The following is a 13212-nucleotide window of genomic DNA, read 5'->3' as shown; positions in this document are numbered from 1 at the left end:
TTCCTAGCGTTTCCCGCCCCGCCCCGCCCCCGCCCTCACCGCCCGTGGCCTTGAAGCCCAAAGAATACCATCGAGAGTTGTGGAGCAGAGTGGTGTGGCCGTCTCGGTGGGAGTGACGGGAAGTAGATGAAAGAACTCGGGGGCGAAGCCAAGTGGAGAGTCCCCAAAGAGCCGAGGGGTGAAACCATCGAGAGGAAGGGCCAGAGAGTCATGGCGGTAAGGGGGAGGAGTGAGCGATTGCTGCAAACCACGCTGCTGGACGCGCGAGCTGGGGTGTGGAGCAGGTTCGGCAGGAGGCTTCTGGGCGTCCGACAAGGACCGGGAGCGGAAAGGGCTTTGTCTGTGACCTTCCACGCATAGGAATTTTGGAATTCTGGATCCTGTTCTGAGCTTCAGCAGAGGTCACTGCTGTCAATTCACCGCACTGCGTGCCGGCATAAAGCAAACCGGCGGGGGGTCGAGTGAAGTGTGCTAGAAACGATTTGACCTCCTACCCCTTCGGGATCTTACAGCCTAGAATCAGGCCCAGTCACATTTTATCGCGGGGCGGGGGGTGGAATTCGGGGATATCTCCGTGGAGGAGGTAGCAGATGGGCGTGATTTGAACTCTATAGAGATCGGGGGAAATAAAATGGCCATTCCGAGTCAAGGAGGAAGGAGGCTTGTATATTTATTTGTTCAACAGAGAGTATTGGGAACTAAGCCATTAAAGCTACGTGGGCCCCGTGTTGTGGAGGCAGAGGAGTTTTCACCTAATTCAGAGACCTGTTGAGAGCCAGTCATTGGAGGTGTTGGAGGAAGGAAAACTAATGGCATTGAAGCAGAGCCTTATGAAGAAAAATCGACCCCTGTGTAGCAGTTTGGTGAATGAAGCATGACCAAAGTGGAGATCTAGTAAGATGCCACTTCAAGAATTAAAATTAATTTTGAAGACAGTTTAGGTGGGAGGTAATTGCAGGGCTAACAGGGTATTAGCATGTAAAGTAGATGAGAGGATACCTGGAGGACATATTCCGGGATAGCAAGGCATGAGGATATTGACAGGTTGACAGAAGAGAGTAACTTCTTCATCCCCTGCTCATTCTGGCCAGTTGGCCCCTTTCTATCTCAGCTGGTCCCAGGAACCACAAAAATGCTGTCCATCTATTATCCTGAAGTAAGTTATATTATTCAAATTTAAGGAATCTCCAGAATAGTCGTCTGGCAGGACACAGGTATGAAACACGATAATAAAAGGCAAAATGGGACAAATGGCTCAGAGTCTCATCCCTTGGGTCCAGCACCAGCCCCAGCCCACGAAGGGAAGATATTGAAGCACATTGTAATACTGACCTGTCATTCCTCTCCCAGCTTCTGTGGGGTGGGAGAGGAATTTGAGTCCTTTTTTTTTAAACTAATCTTGTGCTTTATTCCATCTCTACTGCTCCCCATCTCCAGGTCTTGAAAATGCCTTGGGGCCCGTGAGGTTCAGTGTTTTCCTTTCAAGATGCCCCTCTCAGACTTTGTTCTGGCCCTGAAGGACAATCCCTACTTTGGGGCTGGATTTGGGCTGGTGGGTTTGGGCACTGCCCTGGCCCTGGCCCGGAAGGGCGCCCAACTGGGCTTGGTGGCATTCCGGCGCCATTACATGATCACACTGGAAGTCCCTGCTCGAGACCGGAGCTATGCCTGGTTGCTTAGCTGGCTCACCCGCCACAGTACCCGAACTCAGCACCTCAGCGTCGAGACGTCGTACCTTCAACACGAGAGTGGCCGCATCTCCACTAAATTTGAATTTGTCCCCAGCCCTGGAAACCACTTTATCTGGTAAGGCTGGAAGCCAGAGAGAGCTCTGAGAGTGGAAAAGGAGAATGAGAGGAGGTGGACTTGGCCTGCTTGTTCACCTCATTTTGCTTGTTCTTATTTAGGTATCAGGGGAAATGGATCCGGGTGGAACGGAGCCGAGAGATGCAGATGATAGACCTGCAAACGGGGACTCCTTGGGAATCTGTCACCTTCACGGCTCTGGGCACTGACCGAAAAGTTTTCTTCAACATCCTAGAGGAAGGTGTGGGATGGCATAGACAGCCTTTTGGGGGGTAGGGGGTGGCAGTTGCAGGGATGGAATATTTGACATCAAAGGAAGAGAAGCTTGGAGAGGCCAAATAGGAGGATCTGGGCCCATGGGAGCAGGGCCAGGGGACCGTTTGGGCACAGTTCTGCCTAGTAGCATGGCAAAGGGTAATTATGGGTTTTGTCTCATCTTCCCCCTCCCAGCTAGAGAACTAGCTCTGCAGCAGGAGGAAGGGAAGACAGTGATGTACACTGCTGTGGGCTCTGAATGGCGCCCCTTTGGCTATCCACGCCGCCGGCGGCCTCTGAATTCTGTGGTTCTCGAACAGGGTCTAACTGACCGAATTGTCAGAGACATCCGGGAATTCATTGATAACCCCAAGTGGTACATTGACAGAGGTGAGAAGCAGCTGAGGTCTTGGTGGCCAGATGGGGCACATATAAAGCTCTATCCTCATCCCCACAGATGAAGGGGAAATAAAGGTTGCCTAAAAGGAATGATTTCTTCCAATGCTAAGGCCATCAGGCCTCCAGGGAGCAGGGTTGGGGATGAGTGTGGACATCTGGCGCAGAGTACATGATTCATTTGTCTTGATGATCATCCTGGGTGTATTCCTAGGCATTCCCTACAGACGTGGCTACCTACTTTATGGGCCCCCTGGTTGTGGAAAGAGCAGTTTTATGTGAGTAGAGTCAAACTTCTCTTAACCCTCAAACTGGAGAGAAATTGGGCTGGTGGGGCTGGAAAGGGAAACAAATGTGGGGAACAGGAAAACATGAGATACATGGAACAATACTATGAGGTGGTGGAAGGGTTAGGCCTTGGATTCAAAGCTAGTACTGGGAGGAACAAGCAGTTACACCCAAGGACCAGTTCCCAGCTTGCCAATTACCTATCACCTCTCCTCCATAGCACAGCCCTGGCTGGGGAACTGCAGCATAGCATCTGCCTGCTGAGTCTCACAGACTCCAGCCTCTCAGATGACCGGCTCAACCACCTGCTGAGCGTGGCCCCACAGCAGAGCCTGGTGCTCTTGGAGGACGTGGACGCTGCCTTTCTCAGTCGAGACCTGGCTGCCGAGAGTGAGTGAGGGGGTTGTTCACGGCACAGGTGGGGAGAGGGGTATTTCTAAATGAGCAACAGTGGAAGAAAGGAGAAATCCAGAGAGCAGGTGGAAGACACCTGGGTTAGCAATCAGAGTCCACTGGAGACAGGGATAAGTAGGGGGGCATGGTAGGCAGGGAGCAGAGAGGGATGCTAATTTGAAGCAGGGCTGTGCTCACTCACGCTTCCTCTCTGCCTTCCTCCAGACCCAATAAAGTACCAAGGTCTAGGCCGGCTCACCTTCAGTGGGCTGCTCAACGCCCTGGACGGTGTGGCTTCCACGGAAGCACGCATAGTATTCATGACCACCAACTATGTCGACAGGTAAGGAGTGAGGTACTCAGACCTGGAGGCAAGACTCCGCCCCCCTCAGCGTCTCTGGAGGATCAGGAGTTTTGGAGGAACCATTTTGGGGGGTGCCAGCGGCACTGCTGCTCACAACCGCTTTCTCTGGCTTCTCCTTTTAGGCTCGACCCTGCCCTGATACGCCCCGGGCGAGTAGACATGAAGGAGTACGTGGGCCACTGCTCACGCTGGCAGCTGACCCAGATGTTCCAGAGGTTCTACCCCGGGCAAGCAACTTCCCTGGCTGAGAACTTTGCAGACCGTGTCCTTCAAGCTACAACGCAGATCAGTCCTGCCCAGGTGCAAGGCCACTTCATGCTGTATAAAAATGACCCTGTAGGGGCCATTCAGAATGCAGAATCTCTGCAGAGCTGACAACCGGGCTGTGCCTAGCTTTCTTCTCCTCCAGGAGATCAATAAACACCTGCCAAGCTACTCTAGTGTCTGACTTCCCTCTTACCTCCCCTGTGTTGGCACTTGAGTAAAAGCCTGGGGCTGTAAACATAGATATCTCCAGGGACCCTCAGGTGTCCATGTATACAAATACTAGGGACACAGCCTCCCTAAGACAAAATGGGAAAGAGAGACTATAGTAAACAGGAAAGTACTATCCTCCACCTAAGGTATTCAAATACATATAGACAGAGATGTGGCCACATGCACAGTGGCTTATGTAGCAGGGTGGGGCCTGCATAGTCTGCTTAAATGTTGGCCTCTTCTAATTTTCCTTGGAACCCACTATTCTGGCTGAGATGTTACTCTTCCTTTATTTAAACCTCGATCTCTTAGACTTCAGAACAAAACTGGGGCTACTCTGGCATGCTCGTCTTCCTAGAAATTTAGAAAGAGCCACATTTCAAGAGTTAGGCACTGCTGAGTAAGTAAAGCCAAACAAGGCCAATCTCTTTATTACCCACTCCCGACCCAATTCCCTGTCCCCCCACAGTACTGCTAGGAACCATCCTCTGACTCGAGGCTCACAGGTTCTCTTCGAGTACCAGGCCGGTAGGCTCCCCGACCCCGAGGCAGGCGGGGGTAGGAAGAAGCCGGTGTCCGACTCTTAGTGCGTTCCCAGTGGGCACAGTCCCGAGTCCTGCGGGGTGGGGGACCCTGCCATTCGCCAGGCCCCTTATCTTGGGGAGGACCTTCACCCCCATGGTTACGAGACTCTGACTTTAGGTCCATGGACTCCTTGAGGGGCCCCTCAGGAGACTGCAGTTCCTGGGTGTCACTGGTACCTTTGAGGGTATTGCACTCCCCTCCTTTCAGGTGCCTCCGTTCAGGCTGTCTCCATGGGCCTCGACTGGCCCGGCGGGGATCGAGCATGGCTTTCTGGGTCTCGCCCAGCTTTACAGCTCCTGGGGTCTTCTCACATGTGTACTGGGAGGCCACAGGCAGAGGCGCTGACAGGGCAGTGTGAGTAGCTGATGTGGTGGATGGTTCGGTGGCAAGGGCGCTGGGCTGGTGGGATCCTCTGGAGACATCTACAGCTGACTCGGGTTCCAAAGGGGCAGGAGGCTAGGAGGAAGTGAGCAGAGGCAGTGACAGAGATTCCTTAGAAACAGAGTTCCTTAGAGCAGGGAACTGCAGGACCCTTGCCCAGAGTCCAAGCCGACCGCCATCAGTCTAGACCTCCCAGGGTAGAGTAAAGCTCACCCGCGGGCCATGGCAGAAGGGTGCTGGTTAGGAAGGTAACTGTCGTCAAGGGAGGAGAGGGAAACCCTTCTCTCACCTGCTGAAGGCTGATGAAGTACCGGTTTCGTTCAGCCTCAAGGTCGATGATGCCTCCCCTCTCCTGCTGTCTCTGGTACAGCCTCTTGCGCTCTTCTTGCTGGCGCAAGCTCTCTGCATCAGGCTGGTACAGCTCCTGGAGGGAAAGGAGCAGAGTGGAACGGAGGGAAGAATAAACAGAAGGCAGACCTGAAATCTCTGCTCTTCCAGACTGCCTCAGGAGATGGGCTCAAGGTTCTTGGTTTTATCTCTTGGATTAGGCTCATTAGAGGACTTCCTTCATAGCTCAGTTGGTAAAGAATCAGCCTGCAATGCAGGAGACCCTGGTTTGATTCCTGGGTTGGGAAGATCCACTGGAGAAGGGATAGGCTACTCACTCCAGTATTCTGGCCTGGAGAATTCCATGAATTGTAGAGTTCACTGGGTCACAAAGAGTTGGACATGACTGAGAAGTTGTGTTGGAGAAGACTTGGAGAAGTGCAGCCATGAAATGAAAAGACACTTACTCCTTGGAAGAAAAGTTATGACCAACCTAGATAGCACATTAAAAAGCAGAGACATTACTTTGCCAACAAAGGTCCATCTAGTCAAGGCAATGGTTTTTCCAGTAGTCATGTATGGATGTGAGACTGGACTATAAAGAAAGCTCAGCGGTAAAGAACTGATGTTTTTGAACTGTGGTGTTGGAGAAGACTCTTGAGAGTCCCTTGTACTGCAAGAAGATCGAACCAGTCCATCCTAAAGGAGCTCAGTCCTGAGTGTTCATTGGAAGGACTGATGCTGAAGCTGAAACTCCAATACTTTGGCCACCTGATGAGAACAGCTGACTCATTTGAAAAGACCCTGATGCTGGGAAAGATTGAAGGCGGGAAGAGAAGGGGACAACAGAGGATGAGATGGTTGGATGGCATCACCAACTAATTGGACATGAGTTTGGGTAAACTCCGGGATTTGGTGATGGACGGGGAGGCCTGGCATGCTGCAGTCCATAGGGTCACAAAGAGTCAGACGTGACTGAGCGACTGAACTGAACTGATTGGGCTCATTTGGAACAAACCTTAGATTTCTGCTGGGGGCCACACCTTACAGAGGGGGCTTAGGCAGCTTAAGCCCAATTCCAGAAGTTCCACTCGAAGCAGATAAGATGCCACGGATCTCGATTTAGATTAGAAGAGAGTTCTCTTACCATGGGCTGCTGGGGTTCAGGGGCTGCTTTCAGGGAGGCAAGATCATACACGAGTGGCTCTCTGCACACCGGGCACTGCACACCAACGGCCTTCTGAAAAGACAGGCAAAATCACACCCTTGCTTCCCAGCCCAGGGCACTCGCCAGCTGGCCAGCCTCAACTGCGGAGGCTTGGGACAAAGGGGCACGGGCCTACCCACCCAGTAGTGAGCGGGGAAAGAGCAGGGGCTGCCGAGCTAGAGGTCTGGGAACCTTCTGAAACCACATGCAATATGATTATGTAGATACAAGGATGCTCTTTTTTCTGGACAGAGGTGAACTTTCATTCATCTCAAAGGTACCTATGACCCTGAAAAAGCTAAGGTGGCCCTGGAATGGAGGGATAGAAAGGCCGTGAGTCATGCAAACAGGGGTGAGGAGTTGACCTGTTCGGGTGCGGCGTGCTGCCGTTCCTGCTCTCGCTCTCGTCCCTGGGCCTGCAGCTCATGCTCCATGTGCTGGATGTACCGGGCCAGGCAGTGGCAGTGGAAATAGTGGTAACAGGGTGTTTTGGTAAAGGCCTCCTTCTCCTGGAGGGAGGGGGGAGGTGGGACACTGTCAGCACTCTCCCCTGAGCCCCTGTGTCTGTCACCTGCAGACCCCCAGGTCCCAAGAGAGTAACCCACCTGGAAACCATAGAGGCAGATGACGCACTGGCCATGGGGGATGTTGTTATCCGTGAGAATTTCCTTCCCTTTCTGAGAGGAGAAAAAAAGCTGTTCAAATAGGGAGGCAGGGGCCGGAACGGTGAACGAAGCTTGTCAGCTCTTCCCAGGAGTGACTGGCGGGGCTGTCTCCCACGGGGCCAGTTTGCCTTGTGTTAATGCATTTCAGTCCTGGTGATCATCTCTGCTTAGAATCAATCTTCCCTATGACCCACCCCTACCCCGCAAATCTACCTAGCTCCAAAACCCAATTCAATTGTTTTTCCACTCATTAAGTCACTTGAAATACATCCTGGGGATGAAAATAAAAACAACTTACAAAAAAAAGTGTTCAGGTAAAACTCACATCTTCTGGGAGGCCTTTCTTTAAGTATCTCTCCCTCAATGAGCCTCTTGTGGAGTCAGCTTTCAGAAAGAAAGGGAAGGCATGGACACCCCAAACAGACACAGAATTGGAAAGGCAGCAAGCTATGAAATACACATGTGTGCTATCACTTGGATAGTGACTACTCCGGAATTTCACAAAGTTCAAAGCTGCATCGTGGAGGCTGATTCAGAAATGCTACAGTGCTCCATGCCCATTCTGACTCCAGGCCACCCACCTGCATTCTTTTATGAATATTTTCCTTAAAAACTGAAAGCAGAGGAAAACAAGGCTACATTTGTGTTTCTGATCTCAAACAAAAGTTAGCTGTGTATATTAACTTGTAGCTCTAGGCATAATTTCATGTGGGTTGTTTCCTTCATTAGAGTAGAAACTGAGGAAAAGAACCATGACTCTTTCTAGTCAGCTCCATTGGCAGACTACCAGAGATCTCTTCAAGAAAAGTATAGAGATACCAAGGGAACATTTCGGAAAGATGGGCACAATAAAGGACAGAAATGATATGGACTTAACAGAAGCAGAAGATATTCAGAAGAGGTGGCAAGAATATACAGAACTATACAAAAAAGATCTTTATGACCCAGATAATCATGATGGTGTGATCACTCACCTAGAGCCAGACATCTTGGAATGTGAAGTCAAGTGGACTTTAGGAAGCATCAGTACGAACAAAGCTAGTGGAGGTGACGGAATTCCAGTTGAGCTATTTCAAATCCTAAAAGATGATGCTGTCAAAGTGCTGCACTCAACATGCCAGCAAATTTGGAAAACTCAGCAGTGGCCACAGGACTGGAAAAGGTCAGTTTTCATTCCAATCCCTAAGAAAGGCAACGCCAAAGAACGCTCAAACTACCACACAATTGCACTTATCTCACATGCTAGTAAAGTAATGCTCAAAATTCTCCAAGCCAGGCTTCAACAGTACGTGAACCGTGAACTCCCAGATGTTCAAGCTGGTTTTAGAAAAGGCAGAGGAACCAAAGGCAGAGGAGATCAAATTGCCAACATCTGTTGGATCATCGAAAAAGCAAGAGTTCCAGAAAAACACCTTCTGCTTTATTGACTATGCCAAAGCCTCTGACTGTGTGGATCACAACGTGGATCACAACAAACTGTGAAAAATTCTTAAAGAGATGGGAATACCAGACCACCTGACCTACCTCCTGAGAAATCTGTATGCAGGTCAGGAAGCAACAGTTAGAACTGGACATGGAACAACAGACTGGTTCCAAATTGGGAAAGGAGTATGTCAAGGCTGTGTATTGTCACCCTGCTTATTTAACTTTATGCAGAGTACATCATGAGAAACGCTGGGCTGGATGAAGCACAAGCTGGAATCAAGATTGCTGGGAGAAGTATCAATAATCTCAGATATGCAGAAGACACCACCCTTATGGCAAAAACTGAAGAACTAAAGAGCCTCTTAATAAAAGTGAAAGAGGAGAGTGTTGGCTTAAAACTCAACATTCAGAAAACTAAAATCAGGGCATCTAGTCCCATCACTTCATGGCAAATAGATAGGGAAGCAATGGAAACAGTGACATACTTAATTTTGGGGGGCTCCAGAATCACTGCAGATGGTGACTGCAGCCATGAAATTAAAAGATGCTTGCTCCTTAGAAGAAAAGTTATGACCAACCTAGATAGGATATTAAAACAAAGACATGTTACTTTGCCAACAAAGGTCCATCTAGTCAAAGCTATGGTTTTTCCAGTAGTTATGTATCAATTTGAGAGTTGGACTATAAAGAAAGCTGACTGCCGAAGAATTGATGCTTTTGACCTGTGGTGTTGGAGAAGACTCTTGAGTCTCTTGGACTGCAACGAAATCCAACCAGTCCATCCTAAAGGAAATCAGTCCCAAATATTCATTGGAAGAACTGATGCTGAAGCTCCAATACTCTGGCCACCTGATGTGAAGAACTGACTCATTGGAAAAGACCCTGATGCTGGGAAAGACTGAAGGCAGGAGAAGGGGATGACAGAGGAGGAGATGGTTGGATGGCATCACCGACTCAATGGACATGAGTTTGAGTAAACTCCGGGAGTTGGTGATGGATAGGGAGGCCTGGTGTGCTGCAGTCCCTGGGTTTGCAAAGAGTCAGACGTGACTAAGCGACTGAACTGAAATTGAAATGGCAGACTACCCTTCAAATGTTCATTTATGGCTAGACCCTCCAGGCAAGATCTCCAGCTACTATCAGTTGCCAATGCCAGGAGAATAAGAAACACACTCTTGGTGAAGCACGAAAAATACAAGTTAAAGAGGAAAAATAATTTTGTCAAGATGCTGGAATAGGCAACTTGGGGAAGCTACAGAACTGTCTTTTGGGGAGATTTCTTGAAACAGAAGACAGTCTCATCTTTCTGGATCAGTTTAGGCCTTACCTGAACAAGAACTAAATGAATGTCTCCAAACATTTAAGATTCTAGACCCATAACCTCTGTTGAGAGAAACTGCTATAGCTGGAAGGGAAGAACATTTACTTCCGCAGGCTAGCACACCTCTTACCTCGATGAGTTCATAGAGCATGGCAGTACCCAGCCCAGCCTCAGCCACGTGGCTCAGCGCCTGTGAGATCCTGGCGGGAGAGGGCAAAGCAGACATGAGGCCTGCCCCCTTCCCTCTCCAGACTGAGCTGCTTCCCACGTTTTCCCTGCTCTGACTAGCCCGACTCACTTGTGGATCTGTTCATCTGAGAGTCCTCGGGGGTTACGGATAGAGATCTGTGGCACCTCATGGGGATACTAGAGGGAGAAAATAACATGTTACTGCTAAAGCCCTCTGCCCCCAAGGCCTCTTCCCTTCCTCCTGTTGCTGCCATAGAGGCCTCACCTGTGTTGGGACCTGAAGCACCAAAGTGAAGCAGACATACTGGGAATCCTGGTCCTCTGCAGTGGCAGGATGCAGGGTAATGTAGATTTCCCACGGCGACGACCTGCAGGTGGATGAAGTGGAGACCTGGGATGTGATTATGCAGGTGCTTGATGGCAAGCGAGTGAAGTGGGCAGAAGAAGTGAGCATCAGGCTCCTTCTTTTGGGGTGATTAAAGGAACAATGTTTGTCCACATGACAGATATATTTTTGAATCAAGGCTCACAGATACTGCATGGAATCCTCTTATTACCAAGGAGACTCCTGCCCCTCTCCAGTTGAACACGTACCTGCCATTTCCTTTAACCACCTGTAGTTCATCCAAGTAGATAGACTCTAACACTTCAACTTCAGAGGGAAGGACCCTAGAGAGACAAGGGGAGATTGACTTACTGTTACAACTCTTCATATTAAGTCCTACTAAGGTCAACGAAGGCTGGCTTTGTAGAAAAATGGCCATCTGTCTGAGTGTATTCTCTTGCTAATCTCCATAAAAATTCAGGAAATGTTTCTAATTTGTCAAGTGGCCAGGTAGGAAGCATGGGAATCAGAGTTTTAGAGATCATTTTTGCCAAAAGATGAGGAAACAGATTCCCAAAAAGATGAAAAGACTAGCCCAAATTTAAAGGTTTAATGGAGGCAGAACTGGGACCAGAGCTAGGTGTCCAGCTCCCTGTTTTAAGTTTCATTGCACTGGTGGCTGTTAGTGGCCATCTCCCTGACCCAGAAATATGACATTCATTGATTAGCATTAAAGTTATCAGTACCACTTCTGGTTTTCCTTACACCAGTGTTCATCATGGATCCCAGAGTCTATGCACACTGCCAATATCAGTCATTGCAAACCTCCTCAAAGGAGGTACCAACCTGAACAGAACAGATCTATGTGCTGTAAAGGCTGTGCTGCAAAGGAAGAGTCATCAGCCTTGGAATGAGGAACAGGTACCAATCACTTACCAGCTATGTGATCTGAGTAGTTTCTTTTATCTGTCAGCCTGAATTACCCCATCTAACACATACAGATACTATCACCCACTCTAGGGTTATCATGAGGATGAAAGTTGATTTGTTTATGTGAAGTGCCTAATAGTATTCTGACTATAGTAGTTAGTCTATGTCCCCCTTTTTTTCCTGTTTGTGTATAACCTTTTCCCATAAAAGGAAAGACAGAAGGATGTAGTTAATACTCAATATATTTATAATACCCGTAGTCTGACTGATCTAGCTCAACGTGTCCAGGTCAGGATCCTGTGGATCTGATGTAAATCAGAAGACATACATTTCCTTAAAAGAAACAGGAGATGTAATGCCACTGAAGATGAGTGACTGGCTTGAGGGCACAGCTTTACCCAGATAACATGTGGAAAGATACATGTTTGGTTTGCTTTCTCATACCTATATCTTATCCCTTCTTCATTAAGAACAGAGTTGCCCTAGCTTGATATGTGTGTGTGTGTACAGAGAAAGATTGATTCTCAAAACTTTAAAAGTCTTTTTAACTCTTAAGCAGACAATATATAAAATCAATCATGTAGATAACAGTTGAGTAATTCTGGTTGGCAAGAGCGTCAGAATGTTAGAGCACCACAGACTAGCTGTACAATCAATACTGTCCTTGTCATGGCACAAAGTGTCCCCTTAGAATCTTAAAGTCCCCCTAAATAAGTTGTAAACCACATCTAGGAGGTCTCAAAAAAGGCCAGCACTGGCTGGGCTCCCTGAATCAATGAAACACTGAGGTACAGCCTCCATCAAGAGGTCCTTCAATACTTCACACACCCTACCTGTGATTTGGGCTCTGGATGCGAGATATGGGATGGGACGGTGGTAAGATGCTGACAGAAAAAAAGGGAGGGGAAACTGGAAAATGCCCTAGAACCAAGAACCTAAGTTTTGGAATCAGATAACCAAGAACGTAAGTTTTGGATTCCTAGTGAAAACTATGTACCTTTTGGCAAATCATTTTACCTCTTCAGGTCAAGTTGTCTCCTCAGGTGCTACACCACAGAGTAGCTAATGAAAAGGAGGCTTCTGTATGTTACAAATCCATCTTGAGTCTCTCAGCTATTCTGAGGTGGATGACACACCCACTTTTTTTAACATTTGAGGACACTGACTCACAGAAGCTAGGTGGCCTGGTCGGCATCACATAGCTAATAAAATGTGAAGTGAACCCATATTTATCTATTTCCAAACCTCAGAGTCCTTCTAGATTATGGTCCCCTTGTTGAGAATGCTTAAGAGAAGGACTAAGAGAGCTTTTGTGAGGTGTAAAGCTTTATTCAGACAACAGTCCTCATTAGTGCTATCGGTAAAGGAGAAGGCTGAGGCTGCGAAAAGCCTCAGCGAAATAGACTGATTCAAGGCGAATGAGGAACGGGGGACTGGAGGATATCGGTTCCAGAGATAAGGGATGGGGGAGAGATTTGATAAACAGGCATTCCCCCGCACCGGGACCCTGAGCAAATCCACTTCAGATAGAGAAAATGGGACGGGGTGAAGTCGGATGATCGAACTAGATAAGGCGCGGCCCGAACTGGCCAGGCCGGCGCTAATGCAGTCTCCCGGGCAGATAAGCGCCCCTCCACCACCCACCCGCTCCTCAGCTCAGAACTCTCTTAAGTAGAAATGCCAGTGTCTTTAACATCCCTCATCCCTCGCCCCGCCACACACACCCGCCGTACAGACCGTCCGCGGCTGCCGCTAGTCCCCCGGACCGGATCCAGGCGGTCAGCCAAAGCCCATGCCCCCAAAGTTACCAGTCCTCATCCCCTGCAGCTGCAGACGCAGACGCCGCCATCTCTTCTGCGGCCCGCAGCCGGAACCGGA

At 49.0% G+C, this 13212-nt stretch overlaps 2 protein-coding genes across 9 annotated transcripts; one reads left to right on the top strand and one right to left on the bottom strand.

Annotated features, from left to right (window-relative positions):
- Positions 1-20: 20 nt before the first annotated feature.
- On the top strand, positions 21-3937 carry BCS1L (BCS1 homolog, ubiquinol-cytochrome c reductase complex chaperone). 7 transcript variants are annotated; one of them, XM_065930569.1, is made up of 9 exons: positions 305-401; positions 1092-1214; positions 1438-1806; positions 1908-2047; positions 2257-2451; positions 2672-2735; positions 2966-3135; positions 3364-3481; positions 3625-3937. In XM_065930569.1, the coding sequence occupies exons 3-9, from the start codon at positions 1487-1489 to the stop codon at positions 3875-3877; spliced, it is 1260 nt and encodes a 419-aa protein (XP_065786641.1). In that variant the 5' UTR covers positions 305-401; positions 1092-1214; positions 1438-1486; the 3' UTR covers positions 3878-3937. The 7 variants fall into 7 exon arrangements, with proteins under 7 accessions (XP_065786644.1, XP_065786638.1, XP_065786642.1 ...); XM_065930566.1 differs by lacking the exons at positions 305-401; positions 1092-1214 and adding an exon at positions 22-216; XM_065930570.1 differs by lacking the exons at positions 305-401; positions 1092-1214 and adding an exon at positions 210-284.
- A 466-nt stretch (positions 3938-4403) lies between these two features.
- RNF25 (ring finger protein 25) lies at positions 4404-13203 on the bottom strand. Of its 2 annotated transcripts, none has more exons than XM_065930556.1 (10): positions 13143-13203; positions 10674-10748; positions 10345-10447; positions 10189-10256; positions 10021-10090; positions 7085-7156; positions 6845-6988; positions 6420-6512; positions 5235-5369; positions 4404-5020 (listed from the first exon to the last, which is right to left on the bottom strand). In XM_065930556.1, exons 1-10 carry the CDS (start codon positions 13181-13183, stop codon positions 4454-4456), a joined length of 1368 nt encoding a protein of 455 aa, XP_065786628.1. In that variant the 5' UTR covers positions 13184-13203; the 3' UTR covers positions 4404-4453. The 2 variants fall into 2 exon arrangements, with proteins under 2 accessions (XP_065786628.1, XP_065786629.1); XM_065930557.1 differs by having other exon boundaries at positions 6420-6509.
- Between the last annotated feature and the right edge of the window lie 9 nt (positions 13204-13212).

The sequence above is a fragment of the Muntiacus reevesi genome, chromosome 3, assembly GCF_963930625.1.
Source record: "Muntiacus reevesi chromosome 3, mMunRee1.1, whole genome shotgun sequence".
Lineage (NCBI taxonomy): Eukaryota > Metazoa > Chordata > Mammalia > Artiodactyla > Cervidae > Muntiacus > Muntiacus reevesi.
This window is presented reverse-complemented; position numbering and strand designations above follow the sequence as displayed.

Coding starts and splice junctions, on each gene's coding strand:
- RNF25 (XM_065930556.1), bottom strand. CDS start 13,183: ATGGCGGCGTCTGCGTCTGCAGCTGCAGGGGATGAGGACTG. Junction 10,448..10,673: donor GTGGTTAAAGGAAATGGCAG/GTACGTGTTCAA, acceptor ATCCACCTGCAG/GTCGTCGCCGTGGGAAATCT. Junction 7,157..10,020: donor TGCTCTATGAACTCATCGAG/GTAAGAGGTGTG, acceptor TTCTCCTCTCAG/AAAGGGAAGGAAATTCTCAC.
- BCS1L (XM_065930566.1), top strand. CDS start 1,487: ATGCCCCTCTCAGACTTTGTTCTGGCCCTGAAGGACAATCCCTACTTT. Junction 1,807..1,907: donor CCTGGAAACCACTTTATCTG/GTAAGGCTGGAA, acceptor GTTCTTATTTAG/GTATCAGGGGAAATGGATCC. Junction 2,736..2,965: donor TGTGGAAAGAGCAGTTTTAT/GTGAGTAGAGTC, acceptor TCTCCTCCATAG/CACAGCCCTGGCTGGGGAAC.